At 42.6% G+C, this 27629-nt stretch overlaps 1 protein-coding gene across 1 annotated transcript; it reads left to right on the top strand.

The window, feature by feature from the left end:
- Positions 1-27629, top strand: arl6ip6 (ADP-ribosylation factor-like 6 interacting protein 6). Its single transcript, XM_063217956.1, has 4 exons — positions 1-650; positions 771-824; positions 2295-2421; positions 26097-27629. The coding sequence occupies exons 1-4, from the start codon at positions 332-334 to the stop codon at positions 26188-26190; spliced, it is 594 nt and encodes a 197-aa protein (XP_063074026.1). The 5' UTR covers positions 1-331; the 3' UTR covers positions 26191-27629.

The raw sequence follows: 27629 nt of genomic DNA, 5'->3' as shown, positions 1-27629 counted from the left end.
TTAAAAAGTTTGAACAAACCTTACAACAGCCTCGGGGCTTATTTTTTTACGCACATGGAAAGTTTCCACAATTGGTTGAATTCTAGGCATGCGGAAATGTCACTTACACGTAAACGTCTTTGCAGCTGTTGTGTTGTGTTTTTGTCTAACAAATACTGAAACAATTTTGGAGGTGCGTTTGGATGGCATCCAGAAACCTCAGGTAGCGCTAGCATTAGGCAACGAGCTAGCTGTCGCCAATGGTGGCATTTGGCAATCGTGACCGCCGAACATTTTTAAGCTGTACACTTTACGATCCAGGTTGTCAACTTGTACTCGGCAGAATTTAGCGATGCCCCGAGTTGATAACGCCGCGACCACTGATGGTGTCAGGTTGGCAACGGAGCCTTTAGCGCGGAGGCTAACTTTTACGCAAGAGTCGCCAAAGGACTCCGGCATAGAACTACGCGAAGTAGATGGAACTAACTTTCAAACAGCTTCTTTTCATGAAACATCGCATCAAGGAGTCCCAATAAATACAAAGCCAGGCGGACAGCAAAACCAGTGTTGTGAACAACACTGGACTGCCCGAATACTAGCTATACTTCTATGCGTCATCGTCGCGTCTGCTATTGCATTAGTTTTTGCATTTGTCTATATCATCTTAAAAGGTAAGAGAAACTAGCAGCACTGTATAGTGGCGCATTTATTACAAGTCATACCGTATTACATTGTACAACTTGGAATGCAATGAAGGAACTGTTAAACAAAATGTTTTTTGTACTTTGCAGAGCTTAAAACGGAAAAAATAATGAAAGAAGACGGAACAGAAGTGAAATTATTGGGTAAGTGAAATGGGGCAAGTCCCACCAGCTTTCTCATGTGGAAAGTGCAGGGCTGCATGTTGTGCAAAAAAACATAAAACAGTGTAGGCCTAAATGAAGTTATCTTTATTGTAGACATTCTGGCAAGACAAAAACTTTGTACTAAAACTGACTTGATGTCGGCGTCATCCGCATGACATGATGGTGTCATAAACATATCATAAACATTTTTGTGGCTGTTGTTAATAAGTCACATTCGGCTATGGTAAAGACAGACCAGTTAAAGACAGACCAAACAATGCCACATTTTCATGACACTTTTTACACTGTTATTATGACACTGTCATGTCATGCTTATGACGGTCCCGTGAAGTAAAGTATTACCCTTTATTCTAAGCTTTTTTTTTGTTGAAAAAAATATATAAATATAATATACACACACACACACACACACACACACACACACACACACACACACACACACACACACACACACACACACACACACACACACACACACACACCCTATATACAGTACAGGCCAAAAGTGTGGACTCACCTTCTAATTGAATTAATTATCTTTATTTGTGTGGATATGTACAGAACATAGTACATTTTCAGGTAGGGCATCAAACTGCATGAACGGATGTAGGCCTATGTGCTTAACAAACAAATTAAAATATTTAAAAAATAAAAACAATTATTAGAAAAATATAAAAAAAAATGCCAAACAGTGACGTCAACACAGCAAACCTGAGGGCCCCACACGTTTCAGCAAGCTTATTTTTCTGTCTATTTCCGAGTAAAAGTACACAGTCAGTCAAGTATATAGGCAATGCAAGAAATATTTTCTTGATCTGATAATGGATCATTTGGTCAAGCATAGCTGGTTATCTAGGTGAAACAGTGGTACAAAAAGTAAGAGTGAAAAACCGTGCCACAGATTCCCTCCAACACATGATTGACCTCTCCAAGTAACTGGCTGTGACTCAAGGTGTAAAATGCTTGTATTGGCAAGTGTTTAAAACTAGGTTTTAGGTCTCAAAACTCTAGTTCTACAATTCTAGTGAGTTATTGGAGGACTTTAACGTTCAATTAAAATTGACATGATTGACTGGACATTTTTACTTGAAAATAGACAAAAATAAGTTTATTGAAATGTGTGGGGCCATCAGTTGTGCCGTGTTGACGTCAGGTGGTTAGACAGCTGACATTGCTGTTGGACAACAGCTATAATGATAGTTTTGGTGAGCACATAATTCTACATGTGTTCATGCAGTTTTGATGCCCTCCATGAAAATACACACGGAACATCTAAGAAAATAAAGAGAATGCATAAATGAGAAGGTGAGTCCACACTTTTGGCCTGTACTGTATATATAGACTTGTCTTTTTGCTTGTTAATAGGGACTGTCATGTGCTTTCATGTATGTACTCAAGTTCAGATGTGTACAAATATTATGCCAAGCCTTTTTTTGTTTATGTTTTCAGGGTTTTGGAGTATGTTGATCATTTCCTCCTTAGCTGGAGTGGCCTGTTGCAGTTTCTCCTGGACAATGACCTACTTTGACTCCTACGACCCTGCCATTCGCTCTCCCCCTTCTGCAACCGGACTAAGGTGAGCTGTTGGTCAAGTCAAGTCAAGTCATGTTTTATTGCCAATTTGGTATACTAAGGTCCATGTGTGCAGTAGTTGTACTTCAAGGTACGCTGTCTGTGTAGGATGGTGACCAGAGTACAGGGCCGTATTACCGACCGGGCGAGTGGGGCTGGCGCCCCAGGGCCCATGGATCCAGGGGGCCCAGGGGGGGCCCCAACAACAATCCAGATACCGATGTCAATGCTGATTGCGATAGAGCCCTCTATTCTAGGATCTTCTTTAGTTGTACTTCTTTAGTCTATAAGGGTTAACTGAAATGGGCTGGGGGGAGTGACAGCAGTCAGAGGGCCCTCGGCCACAGGACATAGGAACCAGAGGGCCCCTGGGCCATGTCGTACAGCAACCAGAGGGCCCCTAGGCCACGGAGGACGGCAATCAGAGGGCCCCTGGGCCACGGGGGACGGCTATCAAAGGGCCCCTGAGCCACTGGAAGGGGGGAGGGGGGCCCCTTGCAATCTCCTTGCCCCGGGGCCCAGACCCACCTTAATCCGGGCCTGCCAGAGTAGGTATTTCAATTATGCTGCTCAGTGAAACTGTGCTGCCTATTGGCAAGTGTAATCCTTTCATGAATATTTACTAAATAATAAACTAATATTTACTACTATGACCAAAGTACGGTATGTTTTGCAGCTAAAAAGGTTTATTTCTGGAATTTCAAAATGGCTGAGCATGGAGAAGATCCCACTTTTCATGTATGAAAAGTGCAATTTTTCAAGTTATTATGAATAATTGGGATTTGATGGTGGTGGCAAGTATTTGTGGAAAGTATAACATTTGTGAATGGGCAGCATGAATTCTGGAAATAAACTGATATAAATATTACACAGAGCACCTTTAAAGCAGTGCTAAATGTTTGCCTGGTCACCACCAGACTACAGTATATCACAATTGAGATATAAAAAGTCTGGGTACGGTTGCCCATGGCCATTTGTTTGACGTTAGGAATGTATAATTTGGCATATAGGCCTACGCAGCCCACATAGCCAATCGTGTCAGATGTATTCTAACAAACTACAAGCTTCCATTGGTGAAATAATGTGCGTCATTACCTTTCCACCCAAGGTCAATTAAAGGTCCAAAGGTCAATTATACAAAAAAAAACTGCAAGGCTTTCGTTTCATCCTTTGGCCATGCAAAGACTCTTTATCTCCTAGCACTCAAGATATGTATACCATCGAAAAATTCTCTGATTAGAGTCCATGTATTAACGTTTATTTTTTAAGCAGAATTCAGTGATGAGACACATTGGGGAGAATAGCGGTGCCTTATAAAGCTTTGTTAAGACTTTAGAACATTAACTTCTGAACTAATTATGAACAAAAACATGTACTAATGTTTGCACAAAAAAACAAGCAACCATTTTTTTAACTTTTTTGTGCTTTTTATTGCCTTTATTTGGCAGGATAGTGAAGGTAATGACAGGGCGTGAGTTGGCAGATAGAGATGGGGAAGGGTTGGCAAAGGGCCCGGGGAGGGAGTCGAACCCGGGTCGGCCACATAGCAAACAAATAAGGGCTAATGTTTGTAAATTAGTAATAACAACCAACCTACAGCTGCTCTCATCTTCTGCTGGAATAGTTTGTAAGTGTGTTGGCCTGCTGTACAGTTCTCTAGTCAGTCGTTTCATCACTGTTGCTCTTTGGAGGACAAACTTTGAGGACTGCTGTGTTGTGTCTGCTGTGTTAACATAGGGTGCATTCCAATATGCGGACTCCCGTCCTCCACTTGTGCTTGTGGCCTCGCATTTTGCTGATGCCCCACCTCCATGAAGAAAACAATAAAGTTTCCCCACTGTTGGCATAGCTACGTCAACTTTTTGGAGATTGTTCTTCATTCACCATCCCAATTGCAAATGAGAAAATGACATTAGAATCGAGCTATTGCGAGATATTGAAAGCCAATGCTGTTTTCTGTGATGTCATCACAACGTATTACTCATTGGTTCGAGGTCACAAGCACAAGTGGAGGACGCAAGTCCGCATATTGGAATGCTCCCACTGTTTCTTTCTCATTTCACAAACATTTGTAAATGTTTTGTCTATAATTGGTTGATTATTTACCAAGTGTTTATAAAGCTTTTTAGGAACCGCTACTCTAAAGTGTTAGCGAGTCCTATCGTGTAAGCTGTGCAATGGGTCTGCCATAACGCATCACACTGTGACGGAAGCCCTGTCCTGCCTGTGACTCACTGTGCAAGGTGGCTTAGCACCATGTCAGAGGCAGACTTTCCATTAGGCAAATCTAGGCAATTGCCTAGGGCCCGGACCAAACCTGCCCTCCATAGGGGCCCCAACTGTCATACCAGACACCAGTCATATATATATGAGACAAACACTAAAATAGCACTAAAACACAGAATTGTATGTCTATACAATGTCTTTTGAGGGCCCCATGTTTATATTTCGCCTAGGGCCCCAAAAGGGCTAGATCCTCCCCTGCACCATGTCATGGGGCATCTGGGAAAGGGGTAGCCCAGAGGGGGAGCGAGGGAGGAAGACGAAGAAAAAAGAGGCAAAAATGAAAGAGCAAAACAAGCTTTCACCTCTCGTCTTGCCTTGCCATGCTTATCCAGGCATTTTAGCCCCTCATTTCAACCACGAGCTGTGAGTGGTGGTGTAGCATGTCCGGACCAGAATGAGTCTGTCCATTTTTTTTCTTTTTTCCATTTTATTCCTTTTTTATCCCCACATTCTGACATGCTTGGCAAAAGGTACCCTCCTCCTCCTCCTCCTCATCTCTGTGATCCGCGTCAGTCCCGTGGACATGCTTTGGCCCAGTGGAGAACAGAAAAGCAATTTCGCCGTAATTGGTTTTCATCCTGTGAGCAGACGGGCAGACACGAAAGAACAGGCAAAGCTCCGTCTTGAAATTGGCCTGCTGGGGCCTGGCTGTGTGTGTGTAGACTGGAGGTGGTGATGGTGTTCTTTGGGCCCATACTACACATGTCACGCCTGCACAGGGCCGGATTAAGAATACCCGGGGCCCTTAGGCTACAGGTTGCTCTGGGGCAACCACAGAGGGGAAATTTCATGGCAAATTTTCATAGACAGTGTCATACTTTGAAGTATTAACAAGATTTAAAGTTATACTTGTCACAAGAGATGCATTTTTCAATATCTTATCAAAATTCTGCATTTTTGTTTGTGCTTTTGGGCAATCAGGGCCCCCCAAGCAGATGGGGGGGCACTAGGCTGCAACCATATCTAGCCTGTGTATTAATCCGGCCCTGCATCTGCACCGCCTGGCCCTGCCCTCGTCTCTGCGTTTGCCATCACCTTGGTTCTCTCAAAACGCAGGAGAGAGATAATCGGATTTGCACATGCACAATGAATGATGCTCAAAAAATAAGTTGGAAATGATCAGAAATGGCATTTTGCAGTTTCATGCTTTAGAGGAGAAAAATATGTAGGCCTATGTCAAGCCACAAGTGATCACTGGAGGGAATTGAATAGGCGTTTCGAGTGGTGTTAAAAGTATATTTGATGAGGTTTTATTTGGTAGCAATAGACTTCCATTGCTATGCTTAATATGACTATAATGACTATAATAGGACTATATTTCCTGCAATGAGGTGGACTGTTCCTTTAAATGAGTCATTAATAGGCCAATGGTGGCTCTCTCTTTCGCGGACCGCTGTCAGAGATTGCCACTTACGACTTCTGGCTGACACACCAGAACAAACATTGTGTAGGAAAAAAACTTGTAAAGTGGAGGAGACGCGCTCACACTGTCGCCTAATTATTAACATAGTTCTTAACCGGGTGCTGAATCCCAGATAAAACATATGGTAGATGAGTAAATGAGTAAATTACACGCTGAGGAAGTGCTCTGCCCGAAACGTTTGTAGGCGAATAAACAAAAGAAAAGTCTGAAGGGGGAAAAAAAACTTGCCATACGATAATCTGACCTCAGTAGACCTATTTGGATTTGTATCGACTTTCAGACAGGCAAGTCGGCGGGCACCACAGGATAGGCCTGTGACCTTTGGATAGGTCCAGTTTTCCCTCCATTTAAATCAGTTGAACACAAAATCACTTTGGTGTCTACACTTTTGAAGTCTCATCATCCATCTGTTTTACATTGTAGTGTACTGATATCAAAGATCACAAAAAAAGAGTTCCATCGAACCGATCTCTAGACATACACCTACGTGATATGAAAAATGCAAAATAAATGGTAATTATTCTCTGAGAATAGTCCAGTAGTGAAGGTGAATTTGGTGAAAGTTGTAAGAAAAGCCTGTGCAGCATTTTGCTCAGAAGATTTGCTAGTCAAGGTGGCTGGAGGATTAGCCTATATCGGAGACACATGATCACTATTGGAAAGGCCATGTTGTGCAGTTTCATATGGAATACACAACTCCCCCAAAAGAAAAAAAATATAAATGTTTCCTGTAAAGTAACTTTATGAATTGCATTCAGATAACATAATCTTTTATCTTTTCAGAGGAACTAGTCAAGGTGGTAGGTGTTTGTTGTCAAGCATTAATGTCAAAGCAATGTAACCCTGCTTTACAGTGCCTCAAGCTGGTTAGTCTTGTAGCAAGCTTTCATTTGAGTCCGTATACAGTAGTGTGTGGGCTTTCTTGGCTTTCTGAGTGCAGTTCAGGTGCATTAGGTACACGTGCTGTCATACAAGACATAGTAGTGGACACACATGGCCAACAGTAATCAGCTTACTTGGGTTTCTGCTGCTCGGTTGGCTTTACAACCGAGGATGAAATGTAAACAGAGTAGATGTTTATTTGTCTTTTGTGGCAGTACAGTGTAATTTGGCGTGTGGTCCAAGTGCAGAGATGTTAAGCTCAGCTGCAGCTGCGTAGGTTGTTTTTTACATGACTGTCTTCTTTTTCTTTACACAGCGTTCGAACCATGCCTATTAGTTTTCAAATCTAACCCCAATACACAGTCTGAATGACTAATTTGAAAAATTATGAAAGTGGCAGGTGGATTTTTTTAGATACAGATAAAATGGCAATTTATTGTTGACTTTCACAATTTTTATTTGCCAAATGTCTGGTAAATGTTTGTATTCAACTTCCTGTATGCGCACACATACACACACACACACACACGCACACGCACACGCACGCACACACACTCACACTCCTCTTCTACCCCTGACAGTGTGTGTGTGTGCTTACTTACAGTACTGTCATCATTTTGCCAATTTGACTTCCTCCTCATCCATCATCTCTCCCTCTGGTCCTCATGTAGCCCCATCAGTCTGGCGCCCTCATCCTAAACAGTACACTATGCCATCATTCATGGCGCCCCCATCCTAAGCAGTACACGAAGCCATCATTCATATCTCTCTCTCTCTCTCTCGCTCTCACACTCTCTCTCTCTCTCTCGCTCTCTCTCTCTCGCTCTCACACTCTCTCTCTCTCTCACACACACACACACACACACACACTCACACACGTCTTTGAATGATGGCAGGTCTGTCTGCAAAACCAGTTTATTCCATCTTACAAGATTCTATGATGTGTGGAGTTGCAAAGCTGAGGGATGATAATAGTACTAGAAACTGCAAAAAAACAGCCATTAAACCATCTTCAAAAAGACACTCAAGGACACATCTTAGACAAATACATGTTCACAATGCTGGTCATGAAATTGGAAAGTGAAAATGGCTCTGGAAAATATCTTGGTGTCAGAAATTTCTAAATGAATGACCTTTAGATAGCCCGGAACCGTGAGAAGAGCAAACTAGAGATGTCCCGATCCAGGTTTTTGCACTTCCTTCCGATCCGATACAGATACTTTATTTAACCTCCGATCCGATTCCGATACCGGCCGATACGGATACCGGCCTATCGGAGTATTTACGTAAGTTGAAAGTTATTTAGCCTACTTACTTTGTTGTCACAGTCATGTTGAAAAGGGTTTTTACTCTTAGTAACAACTAGCCAACTGAATTAGGTGAATTTGAGTAATACACAATGGTTTTTAATGAGAAACTGATCTGTTTTTTCAGATATTAATAAACACAAAACAAGAAAATGGATCGGAATTCTGGATCGGATTTTTCCCTGCATGCCGATCCGATACCGATCCGCATTTTTTGCCAATATCGGCAGCCGATCCGATCCATCCGATCCGATACGACAACCCTAGATCAAACTAGTTTGTGTTTGACAAAACGATACTAGTGACATAGTGGGTGCTGTCTGCAAGGTGGGTATCCTTCGCCTGGGATTATCTAAAAAAAAAAAAAAAAAAACCCAAGAAAATAATTCATTGCTTATATTAATTACCAAATATTAATTTATTTCTTACATTTATACAAGAGTGGCATCAGTTGTGGTTGTACCACCTGACGTCTGTTTCTAAAAAACGTCAATGAGCCTCCTGTGCCTTTAAGAGGACTGCTTCCTTCCGGCTGTTTATCTGACCGAGCAGTTATTCTGGCTGTTTGTGGCAGAACTGATGATAACACAGAGCCTCATGAAACTTGTGTCCTCAGCATGACTGATAATGACAGTTGAGGCCGGCTGTCTGGAATCCTGTGTATACTATACGTTGTTAGCTCCACCAAGGAGGTTATGTTTTCGGTCGCGTTGTCTGCCTGTCTGTTTGTTTGTCAGCAGGATAACTCAAAAAGTTATGAACAGATTTGGATGAAACTTTGTGGAGTTGTTGAAAATGACAAGAGGAACAGGTGATTACATTTTGGTGGTGGTGATCCTGAACATGGTCCAGATCCAAGATTTTAAAAAAAAAATATTCCCTATTGCGGGATATGGCGAATTTTGACATTCCAGTTTCTAGCTTGGAAAAAAAAATAGGGTGTAACATAGTCAAATGTTCTATCAAACAGCTTCATTGGCGGAGGTCTACACTCTCTGAGTGCATTTCTAGTTATTTAGTTTTGACACATACGTACACAACTGCATGCTTGTAGCAAGAAAAGCTTCTTCAATTTCACAGATTTTTTTTTACAGTAGGCTACAGACATTACAGTAGCTATGCCGTGCCAAGTTGCCTCAGAATGAAAGGGAGACTTTGAAAGGGGGGAAATTTAAAAAGAGGACAAGAGGACTGGCAAATTGGGAGGAAATTGCTTTAGACAAAGCAAACAGAAAGTAGAGGAAGTAAAACCGAAAGAAAGTAATGGAGAGAAAGAGGGAAACGAGCAATTATATAAGCGAGGTAATGGGAGGCAGACAGGGGAGAGCAATGTACAGAGAAGAAAAAAAGTTACGAGAGAGAGAGAGAACAATGGCAAAAAGGGAAGGAAAAGAGCAAGAGTCTTCTCAGCCGTGCTGTGCTGTGCCCCAATCGGCCTGACATGGTCACAACCTTTAGCCGTGGCACTGCACGCCGCTGGCCCTTACATTCCTTCAACACTCCTGTGTGTGCCACTGCTGCACCTCTCGCCTCCTGTACTACTCCTCTGTGCTTCTCTCCGCTGTACTCCCCTCTGTTCCATTGCTCTACCGCTCTACTTGTGTCTTCTGTGCTCCCCTGCACCTCTCCTGGGGCGCATTTCTCTAAACCATAGTTACTAACTTCATTAGCTACTTTATCGTTTGCAATGCAATTTCCCTTTGGCAACTACCCAAGTTGCTAACTGCTAACAGCTATGCTTTCGAGAAATGCACCCCAGTACTCCTGTTCTCTCTGATCCGTTTCTCCATCCCTCTGCTTTGTCTTTCACCTTGTCTCTTTTGTGCTCCACTGCTCTTCTCCTGTACTCCTTGGACTCTAGTACTTTTCTCTATGCTCATTTTCTCCACTCCTCTCCTCATCCACTCCTCCTTTTCTCTTCACCTGCGCCATGCCCTCTAGCCCTTGTTGCACTGTGCGTGCCCCCTGTTCCCTCTATTGGGCTGCTCGATTATGAGAAGAATCAATATCACGATAATTTCAGTCAATATTGATATCATGTTTTTTTTGTTTAGATGATAGGCGCTAAATAATTCACAATCTTCCCTCCCTTCAGCAGTGTGACTGGAGGGCCACTGTTCTGCATGAGTGTTGAGTAGCAAGTCTGCTCTGTGCTCGCAAAAAATCAAGTTGAGGGGAATGCATTGCACTTAGCGTAAGGCTGCACAATTAATCGAAAATAATCGAAAATCATGATTTAATCGTGATATCGAAATCGACATTTAATCGTGACAATAGTGAATTGCCTTCGAATGTCCTTGAAGCCAGAACATACTGACAGGCTGATGTTTCTGGCCAGAGATCTGTCTACCTAAGTTTCATGCTATTGCCTCTTACATAATTATTACAATATACTTTTATTTTATTCATCCGGTATATAATTAATTCTTGGTTATATTTCATTTTCTTTTAATTTAAAAGAAAATGTGGGAAAACAATCAATAATCGTGATTAATAATCGTGATTGTGATTTTGACCCAAATAGTCGTGATTGTAATTTTTTCCATAATCGTGCAGCCCTAACTTGGCGTGAGGTACCTTTTGGCAGCATAGACAAATAACAAAAATATTTTTTCCACACGATATTATGAAATGTGATATTGTTTGACAGCAATATTGATATAGTTTTGGGTAGGGTGCGCACATCCAAAAACACTTGTTGCAGGTGCCAGACAAAAAAATCAGATAGTTGAAAAAGGTAGGTCTGCACACTGCCGATAAGCTCCAAAAATAAACTTTATTATTTAAAATGCAACGTTTCGATCACACTGGATCTTCATCATGCCTGATGAAGATCCAGTGTGATCGAAACGTTGCATTTTAAATAATAAAGTTTATTTTTGGAGCTTATCGGCAGTGTGCAGACCTACACTTTTCAGCAATATTGATATCACAAAATTAATTCGATATATTGCACAACCCTAACTCCTCTATACACCCCACAGTTCTGCTCTACTCATCCTCCTCTTTACTCCCTGGTTGTATTCCTCCATTCTTCCTCTACTGACTCTCTACTGTTCTCCCCAAAAGAAGTGTGGCTGTACGCATGCCTCTAGCCCCTATTGCACTCTGCGTGCCCCCACTCCTCTGTCCTGTACTTTGCATGCACCCAATATGCTGTGCTGTGCGGCCCTTGCGGCTCAGATCCCCTGTGGTATCTACGATGATGATGATGATGATGATGATGATGATGATTAGGACCTGGCCGTGACTGCTCTTCAGTGGCACAGCAGGGTTCAGCTCTCAAGTTACTGCCAGGGGTTCTGTAGGGTTGTCTGGCAGGAATTACTGTTATTGGTCACTTTTCCTGTCTTGCACTTTGATGTCAGTCTGTAAATGTCAGTCTTGTGTATGTCTATATCCTTCATGGTATAGAGGGAAAACATAATTTCCATTTTCTTGTATGACCTGTGCATATGAAGAAACTGACAATAAATGCTGACTTGACTTGAATGCATTGTAGTGCATTGCAGTGGTATATTGGCATGAGCCGCACGTAGCCTATTTTGAGGCTGCAGTTAAGATGAGAATGTTGAAATTAATTAATGGTTAATTGGTGCCTCCTAAAGCCTGCTGTATCGGAGGGGTTTCTGTTCTTGGGGTTGAAGGCAAAGACCTTTGTCCTGACCATGTGGCTGTAGAGTATAGCTAAGGGTAAACTGAGGTTGTCGGCAAAGAACATGACTGAGTGGTTCTTTTATGAGAGGCTTCGGTGGTTTAAGGGTAAAGACCTCTGAGCTTGCCGTACCTCTAGCTTCTGAGGAGGGGGGGTGTTGGTGCTTTTATGAGAGGCTTCGGTGGTTTGAGGGTAAAGATCTCTGAGCTTGCCATGCCTCTAGCTTCTATGCACTCTGTGTGCAGGTCAGAGTGTGCATCCATGAGGATGATGGCAGTTGGCACGGTTCTCAGGAGGCCTGAATGCGCCCAGTGAGGACTGAAGGGAAAGGTCTCTGAGAGCTGTCGTCAGTACTGATCATTTATATGCAGAAGCAACTTCTTCCACCAGAGAGACAGGAAGTCACAGAGACTACTGTGGGAGATTACTGTTATTGTTTCCTTCCTTTTTACTGGCTCAACAACAAGTTCTGTGTTTGTAGCCCTGCCGTGGGCATCCGGTAGGGCACTCGCCTGCCATGCGGCTGGTCCGGGTCTTTTGCCGACCCCTCCCCATCTCTCCCCATTCGCTTCCTGTCTACCTCTCATAATGTCCTGTCCATCATGAAGTCTAAAAAGACATTTTTGAAAAAAAAAGTTCTGTGTTTGATGTGCGCTTGCACAACAGAGGTAGGGAGACAGACAGACAGACAGACAGACAGACAGACAGACAGAGAGAGAGACAAAGAGAGGAAGGGGGGGTGTAGTAGTTTTTCTTCCCTCCTTTTCTTTGCCTCTTTCTGTTCATCGACGCAGCTGGTGAGGTAGTTTGGGGAAAGGCAGGATCAGTCGAGTGTTGAAAGTTTGTGTTTGGCTGGCAGCTTCACGCTGGAGCCACACCAGTGAACAAACCACAATTACCCCCTGCACGCCACGCCACATCCACCAGCACTATCCTCACCGCTCTGTGCAACTCACTACACTTCACTCACTCACTCACTCACTCACTCACTCACTCACTCACTCACTCACTCTCTCTCTCTCTCTCTCTCTCTCTCTCTCTCTCTCTCTCTCTTTCACTCTCTGTCTCCTACAGTACATCTTTCTTCCACTCTCTCACCATGTCTGTCCTTTTCTCTCTCTCTGCCCATGTGTGCACTCGCCCCACAACACCAACCAACCAAACCTCAGCTCTGTCACTTACCATTTCTCAATCTGTCTGTCTGTCTGTCTGTCTGTCTCTCTCTCTCTCTCTCTCTCTCTCTCTCTCTCTCTCTCTCTCTCTCTCTCTCTCTCTCTCTCTCTCTCTCTCTCCCTCTCTCTCTCTCTCTCTCTCTCTCTCTCTCTCTCTCTCTCTCTCTCTCTCTCTCTCTCTCTCCACTACTCACACAGTCTCAGTTCACTGAATGTGTTTCGGGCCAGTTTTAGGGATGGATATAGACTATATCGACCAACCACGCACTCTGCTTCACACTAACCCTGTTGTGTGCTGCTTGTAAATGCTTAAGACCACTGGTTTAAAAAAACACTTTCGGCCCTGCCGTGGCCAACCAGTAGGGCACTCTTCTTCCATCCAGACGACCGGGGTTCGATTCCCAGCCCGGGTCATTTGCAGACCGCTCCCCGTCTCTCTCCCCCTTCACTTCCTGTCCATCTCTCATACTATCCTATCATCAATAAAGTCGATAATAAAAATATCTAAGAATATCTAAGAAAGAAAAAAAAACACTTTTATACAGTAGACGGTTCCTGGCTTTTAACTTGAGATGTAGCTTTTCCTCTCTGCTTTATTTGAAATAGTTTAACTTACTCCCCACATTTATCCCTCTTGTTTTATTATACTTCATTTTATCATACTTCAATTCCTCTGCTTTTCATGTTGTGCTTATTGTTGGTGGACCACATGGAACTGCCTCAGTGCATGAAATGCGCTATACAAATGAATTTGCCTGGCCCTGCCTTGCCTTCCCCTGAGAATCGGCGGTCGTGTTTGCATAGTTTTATTGCTCCGCTTATGCTGAGCGAGCGGCATGCCGACGGGAAAGCGCCGGCGATAAAGGGAGCCCATTGGACGTGGTCTATTACAACTGTGTTTCCACGGAAACCCACTGTTTTTAAGGCCCATCAGTGGATAGTGAGTGTCTTTATTGAGAAGCCTGCCTCACATTTCTCTCTCTCTCCCTCACGTTGTCTTTCTCTCTATCGCCCCCTCCCTCTCTCTCTGTCGCTGTCCCTTAAACTCTCTCTTTCTCCCTCTCTCTCTCTCTCTCTCTCTCTCTCTCTCTCTCTCTCTCTCTCTCTCTCTCTCTCTCTCTCTCTCTCTCTCTCTCTCTCTCTCTCCCCCTCTCTCGCTCTCAGACACACTCACATTTTGTAAATGGTCAGACCTTTAAGCTCTAATGAAAGCCATTTATTCAGCTGGCAGTTTCGCCCACAAGCCTTGCAGAAATGAGAACTACAAACCAAGCAAGATAAATTCTGTACTTTATGTGAAGGCCCTGACACCGTGTGCCTGCGTCCCTGTCCCTGTGTGTGTGTCTGTCCCAGTGTTTTGTGTGTGTCTGTGACTGAGTGTGCATGTACACTATGTGAGCACAGTGTGTATGTAATGTATCCTTCTATATAAAAAAAATGCCCCCATGTCTCGCACTGGATACGTACCTTCAATACAGGTGTGTGTGCGTGTGTGCGTGTGCATGTGTGCGCGCGCTCGCACGTGAACATGGTGTGTATAAATGTACGTATCCTTCTATAAAAAATATGGCCCTGTTTGTGTGCCCTTCCATTTGTGTGCCACTGGATCTATTTTCAATATGTGTGTCTGTGACAGAATTTGCAGGTATAACTGTGTCATTCTATGAAAGGCCTCCATTTGTGTGCCACTGAATCTACTTTAGATACAGTTCTCTCTGCGTCTGTGTGTGCGTGCGTGCGTGCATGTGTGCGTGCCAGTGTATCAACTTTAAATACAGTTGTGTGTGCGTGCGTCCGTGCATGCCATCCACTTTAAATACAGTTCTGTGTGTGTGTGTGTGTGCGTGTGCGTGCGTGTGTGAATCTACTTTAAATATAGTCGTGTGTGTGTGTGTGCGTATCTATGTGACTGTGTGTGTGTGTGTGTGTGTGTGTGTGTGTGTGTGTGTGTGTGTGTGTGTGTGTGTGTGTGTGTGTGTGTGTGCGCCCGTGTGTGTGTGTGTGTGTGTCAGGGCCAGACAGACATCTTTTACTCTCCTCCCACACCCCCAGAGCATGTCCTGTTCCCTTCCCCTCCCTCTGCTCTGCTCTGTTCTCTTCCCCTCTCATCCGATCCCATCCAGTCCTCCGCCCACAGTGAAAACAGACACACACAATACAATCACAGGTCAAGAGGTGCGGTCAGTGCACTCTGTTCTCCAGCCTGCTGGAGTTTTCCTACACATGACTGACCCGTTGACACATGTGCCACTCCTTCACTGTTCCGGGGTCAGTGCAGCAGCCCTGGCGGATGGTTGATGAATGGTTACTCACTCACACATGCTCGTTAGTGGACAAGTTACCTCAGTGCTGTTCAGTCAATGAAAACATGAATTGCTGCTGCTTAACGGGGAATTTTAAAATCAATATAAATGTGTTGGCCATGAGAGGGGCGGGGGGATCATGAACTGTTCCCAATCTCAACAGCTATACATCATGAGTAGACACGAAATGGCATGGCTAGGTGAGTTATTCAAAGTCAATTATAGCAGGTAGCAGGCTTCACTCAGGGCTACTTAAGTTCCTTAAGTGGTTGCACACTGGAAAAGGCTCACGCCGAAACGTACACAAAAAAAGGGATGGAAGGTGCGCCCTTTTCTGTTGAATTATTAGATTTTAGAGTTATTCAAAAATGATGACAAAGGAACATGGCTTTAAAGCGTAACTATCATTATTTCCGCCAAGGAGGTTATGTGATCGTAGAAGTTTGTTGTGTGTTTGTTGGTTTGTTAGTTCGTGGTACATGTGTGTCCTGTCCACCAGAAGGCGGAGGTGTCTAGTTGTGTTCATTCAATGTTCATTTAACCCTAAGGTACCTGCAAAAAATGCTTGCTGAATGCCTAAGACATTTTGGGGAAAATCTGCCCTCTGCCTATTAAAACCTAAATATTTCAGCCTCTCAAGGACATAAAAACATGAAATAAGTTGTATTTAAAAGCTAGGACCCTCATTTTGCATTAGAATGTGTTCATTCAGCCCCAACATACCCACATTTTTAATTTAAAAAACCCCTCAAATCTCAAGAGCCTGAATGCAGCACATACAGTATGTTGCGCCAGGCACCAAAGGTCAGGCTAAAATGGGTTAACGTTCATATCCGTTCATTTTTACACGTAACACGCAGGGTTTGAAACTTCCTCACCTCCTCACTCTCATTCCCTTGCAGCTGGTTGTTTTGCGTTGTTTTTATTTGTGTATTGTTGTTGTCCTTTTGGCTCATCTTCAGCTATAAAAAGCAGTAGGAGCTATGGTGTAGTGGTGTGGTATGATGGCAGTGATGATTGTCTGGATATTTCCCCAGAGAGTCTGCCTCCAGTGTCTGCTGCTGTTGCTACTGGGCCATTGAATGCTTTTAGTAGCTGATATACTACTTCCTTACTTACTTGCTTTACTTTTATTTTTCAGGACATTGCACATTCATGAACATATACATACAAACATATATGTAAATGCGCCAGATCATAGCATAAATGCTCATTTCCATGTGGTGTCCAAAATAGGCAGGCTAGATGTTTACAAGCAAAGAAATTAAAATCACATACAATTTATGCATAAAAGACTGTCGGTAACAAAACGATTGATACAAATGCAAGGACATAAAGCATGTTAATGAAAAGACAGCTGGGTGGTACAGCCACAGCTAATGCAACCCATGTATGAATCAACTGTAATGTAAATGTGTTTTTTTTCACTGATTCTTGGGAATTTGGCAAAAAGAAGTCCCAGCAGTAAAGTGCTAATTCTGTTATAAATATATAAATTCTGTTATAAACTACATTTTCATGAACAAAATGGATCCAGGTAATGACCAAGGGGTCTGTTACACAAATGTACAGTTGTTTGAAATATTTAAGTGTAATTTGATTACTTTTCATGGCTATAAACCTGCCCACACCCTGTAAAAACGCCTGTCCCAAGGGCAGACATCATCATCCCAATTGACTTACAATACAAAAACCACCTATGGAATTGAAAAATATCACCATGATGTGGACGGACATATTGAAGTGGTTCCACAGATATGCACATAGCGCGTGTAAGCCAATATTTACTATTATTTTCTGATTGCTCAAAATGTGTCCAGCATATTCGTCACCACCGTCAGATTTTTTTTAAAGACAATAAAATCAGGTATGCAAAAGGTCATTGTCATTCCTGATTTTCTCCTCAATTTGTTATTTTGTTTAGACACTGGTACTGTCACCGTCTGGGGTTTTAATAGTATTATATTGCATTAATGTTAGTTAATGGGTGGGAGACGTGACGCCTTGTTTTTTCGTAACATTGGTTAAAAACCTACAAAACTGTTATTTTTCCTTTAAAAAACATATGTCAATGAAAGAAGATGTGGTACATTATGTTTCATATTAGTCTTAGATGAGAAGAAACATTTTTGTTAAGATTTATGTAAAGGTTTATATGTCAAATATCCTGCGGTGTGACTGTAACATTAATGAAACCTGGAATATGATATATATATAAATTAACCAACAACATTTGAATAATGTATGAAGCATTTGGCATGATTGCATAAATATTAACTTTATATTAAGATATGTGAATGTGAAAAAAAACTCAAGACAGTAATATTAACTACAAGTTCAATTTCATAACACAAATTGCGTCCTGTGGGGTGACATGTATGTCAATGTTTGTGAATGGGCAGCTGCAAGGTCAACTACAAGGGTCTTAAAGACTGGCTCCTAACCAGTCAGTACCTCAGTTATTGGAGAGTGCTGTGGAAGTTTAAGGTGACTCTTAACCTCTTAATATGTCTTCATATTGCAATCTTTCTGTCACGCAATGCTTAGGTTCATTTTATGGTGTCCTGTGGTGTGACTGCTCTTATAGGAGGAAAAAAAGTTTTTTTTTATGAATGAAAACACATATTAAGATTGAACACAATATCATTATCAAGTTAGCATGAGCTCAGATGTCAGTCATGTATACAAAAGGATTAAAATGGCCATAATGCAGTGAATTCCCTGTGGTGTGACTCCATTTTCCTGCGATGTGACATGCCTATGCAATGTGTTGATGCAAGACCCATATTCCCAAAAATGGCAAAAAATAAGGTGAAATTCCACAGACCACTAAGTGCTTTATTTTTTTCTATTTTTTTCCAATTTTTATCCATCATTTTTTTCAGGAATTTGAAACCTTTTTTTTTTGCGTTACGCCCTTAAACGACCACCCTAATACAGTATATACTTTTTCAGAAGCGGTATGAGGCACTTAAGAAACAGAGCAAAAATGAAATGGCTAATAAGAACAAACAATGCATGATATATAAAGAGTGTTTTTTGTCTCACACTGTCAGATGTCACCACCGTCAGATTGTGTTCCTCTCATCATTTTGTTCCATATTTTACTAAATTGTGCTGGTTAATGAAACATTGCCAGACATGTTAGGAATAATTGTGATCCAAACTTATACTCTAGCCTCCACTGAGGTGCATTTGGAGGGTTTTTTGTCACAAAACCTGACGGTGGTGACCTCTGATGGAGTTCACAAAAAAACACGTGTTTTAACAATATGCTTACAGTAAGTATCTACAATTATGTTTAATTGTTGAAGTAATTCACTTTAATACAGTAAACGTATTACTTTACTTCTAATTCTGTATGGCACTGTTGACAAAACCAAGAAAGAGCCTATTTTATGAAAAATGTAAAACATGGGGAGCTTGCCAATACATTTGCTGCACAGCCAAGACCTTTGTCTATGATAATACACCTCTATATTTTGGACTTGAACAAATTAAAACCTGTTTTTGCCACATTTTCAAGAATCAGTGACCTACTTCCTAGAGAATCTAACTAATGAAGAAAAAACACACGCACAAACATACTGTGCACACACAAAAATATAGTGTTTATGCAAGATGCCATTGACTTGAGAATGCTACTTATTTTGCTAAATGTAGGTAATAATCAGGCCACTTTCACTGCCCTCATATTACTGTCACCACCCTCAGTTCTTAAAGCGATGGTTCGGAGTAGAATCACCCTAATGCCATTTGAACCGTGACACCCATCCACCTTTACACCCGAAGTGTTTTCTGCCGCAGGCTTACATCAACAGAGTTGCCGTGTTATTCGATGTTTATTCCGGTTAGCTTGACTCAAGCGCATATGGATACTGGGCACCGTCTCCAAACTTTCCCCACAAAAATAACATGTCATGACACCAAACTTCTGCAGTAGCACAAATATGGTCTGTACTCACGAAACGAAGCATTTGGAAGTTTGGAAATAGTCCAGGAGTTTATTATTATCAACACAAGCCGAATAGCTTCTCTGCTGCTAAAGCTGCGCCAACGTTACTTCCGTCATCTAAGACAAGCATGTAAGAGTCCTCAACGAAGCTCATAATATGCACAATGAAAAGTGAATTCAGCATCAGTATTGATAACGAAAATCCTTGTCTAATTGATAGTAGGTAAGATTTGAAATATCTTTTAAGTATTGCCTTGAAAATATAAGCCTTAATCACAATTCAGTGAAAACTTTTTTAACACTCTTGTCTGGAAGTTTGTTGAAGACTTTTACGGGCTTGTCTCATATGACGGAAGTAACGTTGGCACAGCTTTAGCAGCAGAGAAGCTATTCAGCTTGTGTTGATAATACTAAACTCCTGGACTATTTCCAAACTTCCAAATGCTTCGTTTCGTGAGTACAGACCATATTTGTGCTACGGCAGAAGTTTGGTGTAATGACATGTTATTTTTGTGGGGAAAGTTTGGAGACGGTGCCCAGTATCCATATGCGCTTGAGTCAAGCTAACCGGAATAAACATCGAATAACACGGCAACTCTGTTGATGTAAGTCTGCGGCAGAAAACACTTCGGGTGTAAAGGTGGATGGGTGTCACGGTTCAAATGGCATTAGGGTGATTCTACTCCGAACCATCGCTTTAAGCCTACACGAATATTTTTGAAATAACAAAAAAATGTTTGTTCTATTTAGACATTAAGTAAGAATTGTATGACGGTACATATTTCAAAGACACATGGAACAGTATTAAAATAGAACAAAAGTGAATTTTCATCTTTCAAAGGCATATGTGTTAACCAAAGAATATACGTAATCACTTAAAAACTCCAGATACATGTGCAACCAAATCAATACAATTTTAATTGCTTTTAATTGTGTCTGACGGTGTTGACAAAAAACAAGGTATGATCTGTGAATAACCTGATTTCTGAAAAAAAAATACAAAATGGGGAGATTGGCCTTGTGCATTTCTGAAAAGCCAAGACATTAGTCTACGAGGAAATACTATATTGTTTTGTAATTTACTTAGGTTTTTTCTTTCAACATTACAACCTGTTTTAACCACTTTCTCAAGAATCAGTGTTTTCTGTTTGTTTTGGCTGTACTATCTTAAAAGCATGTTCGCAGCGCAAACTCTGTGGGCAGCCGTGGCCTAGTGGTTAGAGAGTTGGTCTTTCAATCTAGGGGTTGCCGGTTCGAATCCCACCTGACCTCTACATCTCCATCCATGGCTGAAGTGCCCTTGAGCAAGGCACCTAACCCCACATTGCTCCAGGGACTGTAACCAATACCCTGAAAAAATAATAGTTGTAAGTCGCTTTGAATAAATGAAAGCGTCAGCTAAGTGAAATATAATGTAATAATGTAATGTTCATTTCAGCTTTGTTCATAAAAGGCATGTCCATTGCAGTAAGCAATTATCAATTCATGTATTTAATTAATTCAAGAGCTGTGAATGTAACACCTGATGTCTGCTACTAAAAAAAACAGTCTGACCCTGCTGCTGTTCTTTAAACACCTCACTCGTGCAGACTATAGCCGCAGACAACACTCATAGCTTGTGTGTGTGTGTGTGATGAGTGTGCCGGTGCACACGTGACACAGACATGTGCAGTCTATCAGTCAGGGTGTGTGTTTGTGTGTGTGTGTGTATATCCATTCTCATATGTGAATGTCTGTGTGTGTAAGCGTGAGAGTGTACATGAACATGTGCATTGCTGTTTGTGCTTTGCATGTGTGCATGCTTTCTGTGATGGTGGAGCCGAAAGTGGTATAGTCCGGCATGGGAATCGATATGTGTTGCCACACATCCCTCCCTTTCTCTCTCCCTCTCTCTCTCTCTCCCTCTCTCTCTGTCTGTCTCTCTCTCTCTCTCCCTTTCTCTCTCTCTCTCTCTCTCTACCTTTCTCTCTCTCTCTCTCTCTCTCTCTCTCTCTCTCTCTCTCTCTCTCTCTCTCTCTCTCTCTCTCTCTCTCTCTCTCTCTCTCTCTCTCTCTCTCCCCCTCCCCCTTGTTCTGTCCATTTGGGTCCCCCCCGGCAGTGTTTGTCTGATGGCTTGATGGCCATAGAGAATTGGAGCACACTGTGATGCCAGCCACAGCTCAGCGAGTCCTGGCCGAGAGAGAGAGAGAGAGAGAGAGAGAGAGAGAGAGAGAGAGAGAGAGAGAGAGAGAGAGAGAGAGGAGAGAGAGAGAGAGGAGAGAGAGAGAGAGAGAGAGAGAGAGAGAGAGAGAGAGAGAGAGAGAGAGAGAGAGAGAGAGAGAGAGCTGAGGAGGTTTGGTTGGGGGGGGGGTGAGTGCAGAGAGAGAGGGAGAGAGAATTTTAAGGATACTTTATTAAAACAATTTGTACAAACAGATCATATTACACTCTTAATGTATAAACGACGATTAAAGACAACAAATCAAAATAAAGAAAAATAAATGCAGAGAAAAACAAAACAGTTTACAGTAACCACTGTGAACATACTAGGTCCTCGTTGACAATAGAGCAGAGAGAGAGAGAGAGAGAGAGATTGAGAAATGGCGAGTGACAGAGCTGAGGGGGTTTGGTTGGGGGGTGCAGAGTGCACACATGGGCAGAGAGAGAGGGAGAGAGATAGAGAGGGAAAGCGAGAGAGGAGGGCAGACACGGTGAGTGGAAGAAAGAGATGTATTGTAGGAGTTTTGGATGGGTGGTGTTGGGTGTCGTGTCTCATCTGAAGGGCTATGGTAAATGGACTGCATTTATATACGGCCTTTCCACTCCTTCGAGCCCTCAGAGCGCATCACATTGTATGCCTCACATTCACCCATTCATTAACACTCACATTCACACACCAGTGACAGTGGCTTCCATGCAGGGTACCCACCCTGCCATCAGGAGCAATTGTTCAGGAGCAAATTCGTGTTGTTTCCCCCCTTCCCTTTGTGAATTGGTAAATGATTTTGTGTAGTAATGAAGTAGTGACACCTTTTTCATTCTGCTCGTGTAAGTGAGAGGTGTTTCTTTTCAAAGACCAGCCTTGACGAAGCCAATGTTCTAGTTGAGCCAGGTGCCATTTGTGAATTTGAAGGACTGCCATTTCAATTTACGAGGCACAGGAGGTCCAAGACCACGCAGTTTCACAAGCATTTTGCTGATAAGAAACACTGATCATATTACCCAGCTGCAGCATGTCCTCCTAAATCCCAACGTTCCCCCGAGCTGCCACTGTCAGCAAGGGTCAGGCCCTGCACTGAGACGTTCTTTATCTGAACTGCACACAGTGGTGTCATCGCCCCACACCACACCACACAGCACCGCACCGTTTTTGTTTTCACCACAGTCTGTCCGAACAGAAGCTTAAAGGGCATTTTGCAAGATTCTACCCTTGAGTTCTGGAATTTCAGTTACAGCCAGTCATAAATGACGCCCTCTCCTGGGAGCATTTAAGGGGGGGAAAAAAGATGAAGGAAAAAAGCTAGAAAGGCTTTCTGAAAGACATAAGTCCTCTGCCAAGGCCAGATATCCTGTTGCAAAATGGAAAAATGTAAATCTACCCTTCGAATGGGAAAATTGTGACGGGGGATCTGCCCCTTGATTTGGACCTGGTTCATAATTTACTGCACTCATCCTTCTGTCATACCTCACCCCTGTCAAGTTTCATTAGAATTGGCGCCGTGCCTCTTTGATGTAATCTTGCTGCTGTGCCAGCAAATTGAGCTGAGGAAGGACATGCAGCCTCAAGACACTTTAGTGGGATTTCTGCATATTGTAATCTGATATCGTCATTTGAGGCCAACGCTAGTAACAACAGAGGCCCAGCAGTGATGCACTTCAGAAACGGCACTTTCTTTGTTATTCACACACTGTCACAGTGTACAGTATGATTTTGCTTATCCCACCCTGACAACAGGCTGCCAGCTACAGTATGTTGTATTGGAAGGACAAGGAGATTTATTGGAACTGAATTTTGTGTGCAGTCTTGGTTCCCTACTGTGCTGAATGTTCGGAAAATGTTATTGTATCTATATCAGTACATTGGCTGCATGATCACGAGGAGATACTGTCTGCTCGAGTAACCTACTGTAACTATTCCACTGCTTGACTGCCAGTCATGGGTAAGCGGTTAGAGTGTCAGACTTGTATCCCAAAGGTTGCCGGTTCGACTCCCGACCTGCCAGGTAGGTGGGGGGAGTAATTAACCAGTGCTCTCCCCCATCCTCCTCCATGACTGAGGTACCCTGAGCATGTTACCATCCCGCCGCACTCCTCCCTTGGGCCGCCATTTCTGGGCTGCCCCCTTGCACGGGTGAAGCATAAATGCAATTTCGTTGTGTGCAGTGTGCAGTGAACACTTGTGTGCTGTGGAGTGCTGTGTCACAATGACATTGGGACCTAGAGTTTCCCAGTTGGGCTTTCACTTCACTTTCATTAAACTTACTGGCATCCTTGCCTGTAGAAGGTTTCTTTCATAGTTTGCTTTGGTTGCCACTGGCAGCATGGTATGGTAAATAAATAAAATGCAATGTAATGTAATAAGAAGGAAGATTGTGTATGCAAGTGTGTCATTAGCCGGGTGGTGAGACATTGCGGTGAAAAATCTTTTCACTTAAAAGTTAACTTGCTTAAACTAAAAGTTTAGAGGAGCTGGATAGTATGTCTATTGGCAGTGTGATGACTTCTGTGTCACAAAGTAGAGCACGGTTTTTAGTGGAAGTAGTGGATAACGACTGATATATTTGCCACAATGGGATTCCTCTATTGCCAAGTTCTGCACAGACACGCTTCCTATAAGTGTCGCTTCTCCTAATAAATGTTTTTCCCATTGTCAGTTGTGCGGTTGTGTGGTAGCTGAGCTTGGAGCAGCTGTTTTTACTGAACGTGTGATTTATTTTTTTAATTATTTTTTAAAAAGAAATCCTGAATACACAGTTGTTCTCTGAAGAGGGAGGGCAGGCAGCGGGCCAAGGCCAAGACCAGAAGAAAAGAAATCATGAAAACATGGAAAGTTGTGTTTTGAAGTGCTCTTGAACTTCCTTTGCTTTCCCTCAAGGACTAGGACTGCACAAAACCATTACGAGGAGTGTGCCATCTCACATAAAGCTTCCAAAAGGAAAGCTGCTCAGTGTTGAGTTACTTCTAACTCTTACTGCTGTCTCTCTTCTCCTACTGTATCTTCCAGGCCTGTTAGCCTGGGAAATCCACATAGGGAATCACAACAGGAGTGGAGATAAAGAGCCTTTGCATGGCCAAAGCATTGAACGCGAGGCCTGTGGGTTTGTTGAGCTAACCTTTTTTACCGTGCACAGGGGAAGCACAGTTTAGGCAATATAACGTTTTCTTTTTCAACATTGCAATAATGTTTGCAAAATTGCTTTAGTATATCACATTATGGCAAGGTTGAAGATGCTTCTGAATTCGCTTTGCTGCCCTTCATGGAAAACTGCAAAAACAAAGTTTGAAGGGGTGGAGATTTCTGTGGGGAGAACAATTCAACTTTCAACCTGTGGTGGCCGAAGACCAAAACTACACTTAGCTATTCCGGGAAATCTCATTCTGCTTTCCAGGATCGTTAGATCTGAAAGACTGCATGGATGCTCCTCCCAAATTCCTAGCCTGAGGCAGGGAGCCAATCCGAGAGCGGGGAGGGGTGGAAAGATGATGACTTATGTTACTCGACAAATGGAAGCTTGTAGTTTGAGTACAACTGACACGATTGGATATGAGCTACTACGTATACGCTAAATACATTAATAACGCCAAATAAATGGCCATGGGCAAATCGTGAACCACACTTGCCCTGTGAGAAAATACGTTGGTGGTCCTCAAACTACATCTCACTTGTGATTTAGTCTGGTGGTAACCATGCAAGGCTACTGTGGCACCGCGCACTAATACAGTACATCTGGTAACACTGTACTTGACTCTGGTGTCATAAGCATGTCATTACAGTGTCATAATAGTGTCATGGCACAGTTATGCATGTCATAATCATGATGTCCATAAACATTTTTTGACTGTTGACCTTACTGTAAGTGACATTCGGTTATGGTAAAGACAGGTTGTCTTTGCCATAACCGAATGTCATTTAAGGCCAACAGTCATAAAATGGTTATGACATGGACATAATGTTTATGACTTATGTATGACTGTGTCATGACACTATTATGACACTGTAATGACATGCTTATGACACCGGTGTCAAGTTAAGTGTTACTGTACATCTTTATACGAGCCACATTGCCCATGTCTTCTTTTACATTATCCTAAAGACAAAAAAAAGCCCACAAATATTTTCGACAATATCAATACATTAAGGTATATGAAGATTAAGGTAAATGTGATAACTATTTGTCATCTACTGTATTCACTGTATTGTGGCATCCTGTGTTTGTCTTTGCTGGAAGCTGACGAGGGCTGACACTCTAAATTCCATGCCCCGGGTTCAATTCTGCTGACCCCTCCCCATCTCTCTCCCACTCATTTCCTGTCCTACTCTTCACTACCCTGTCCTAATAAAGTTGAAAAAGCCCAAAAATATTTAAATTGTATGATATTTGCATTAGTAGTTAAATTGTGAGTATGTGCTGCTATCCACTCATCGTGTTGTGTGTTTGTGTGTGTGTGTGCGCGCGTGCGTGCGTGCATGTGTGTGTGTTTTTTGGTGTTTTGCAGGAGGCTAACGGGACACTCATTCCACATGGGCTACAGCGTGGCCATCCTCAACGGCATCGTCGCCGCCTTCACAGTCATCTGGTGCCTTACCTGATCCTGATCCTCACCACCTTCACAGTCATCTGGTGCCTTACCTGATCCTGATCCTCACCACCTTCACAGTCATCTGGTGCCTTACCTGATCCTCACCGCCTTCACAGTCATCTGGTGCCTTACCTGATCCTCACCGCCTTCACAGTCATCTGGTGCCTTACCTGATCCTCACCGCCTTCAAGGTCATCTGGTGCCTTACCTGATCCTCACCGCCTTCAAGGTCATCTGGTGCCTTACCTGATCCTCGCCAGGCTTGGTCCAAATCACCTGCCATCGCTCAAAGTCATGCGTTCTGCACCCAAAAAAGTGTGAGAGTAGGGAATGCTTCACTGGGTCCCTCATCCAAGTTTAGTAAAAAATTGTTGCTCATCAAAAAAAAAAAAAAACTTGAGTGTCCAAACAGCCATTAAAAAAAAACAACTTTTGAGGCACTCCTTACTAAAGTTTGAAAAAGCCTTTATTAGATTCTGGCTACATAGGCAGAATTTTATGAAGGCGTTTTTTTACTTTAAGCCTTTTTTTGTCTTTTTTTAATGCATTCCGAACTTTGAAATGGTCATGTTTCTGGACTAGCCTTGTCCAAACCTACATCTTTCCTTCAGCGTTAGTAAGCGCACACCATGTGCGGTGCCTATGGCGGTCCAATAGGTTACTTTTATGAACACCGTTTTCATCACATACTCATAACTTCATCCAATTTTATTTGCCCAGCGTTGTGTCTTACCTCCATCACTTACACTCTTCATAAACAAACTTACAAGCATACTGTGACCATACCACATGATGTCTCACACAGCTTGTCTTAAATCACCTGACTGGCCAGTAACAATGTATTTTAGACTGGGTGGAGACATTTGGACATTTTTTTGGATGCTTTCTTCTGAAATTCAGCGCACCATGTGTATGGGTATGGTGATGTTCTTTCAGAAACTGGAAAAAGACATTGGATCTTCACAAGGCTTGTCTGAAATCCCCTGGCTGAATAGTGGCTTACTGAAAGCAATGTATTCTGGGATTTAAATAGTGGCATTTTTGGGGACAACAGTCTGATCTGAACATCAGTGTCCCAGATGGGGAGGTATGGTTGATGTTGAGGTATGGTTGAGGGATCAGTCCAAAATACGTCACATTTCAGGTCTAGAGTATATTTAGTTAAAGTCAGGCACGACTTAACTTTCAAACAAGCCCACATATTCACCATAAACATGGACTAACCTCATTTCTCTCCCTGTCAAACCCAATGGACAGAAGACTTCTGTGATACCACCTTTGAATGCAGTACAGTTCAAAGAGAATTCCTTTAAATTAGAGATGCACCGGATCCTGATTTTCAGCACCCTGCCGCATACCGGATCCACTGCTAAGATCCTGCCGGATCCGGAACCGGATACTGGATCCTACGAAAGGGTTGAAACACATAGCCTACTCACACACGTGGGC

Source organism: Engraulis encrasicolus, chromosome 15 (assembly GCF_034702125.1).
Source record: "Engraulis encrasicolus isolate BLACKSEA-1 chromosome 15, IST_EnEncr_1.0, whole genome shotgun sequence".
NCBI classification, from domain to species: Eukaryota; Metazoa; Chordata; class Actinopteri; order Clupeiformes; family Engraulidae; genus Engraulis; species Engraulis encrasicolus.
The sequence above is the reverse complement of the archived record's forward strand: the minus strand, read 5'-3'. Positions and strand labels throughout refer to the sequence as shown.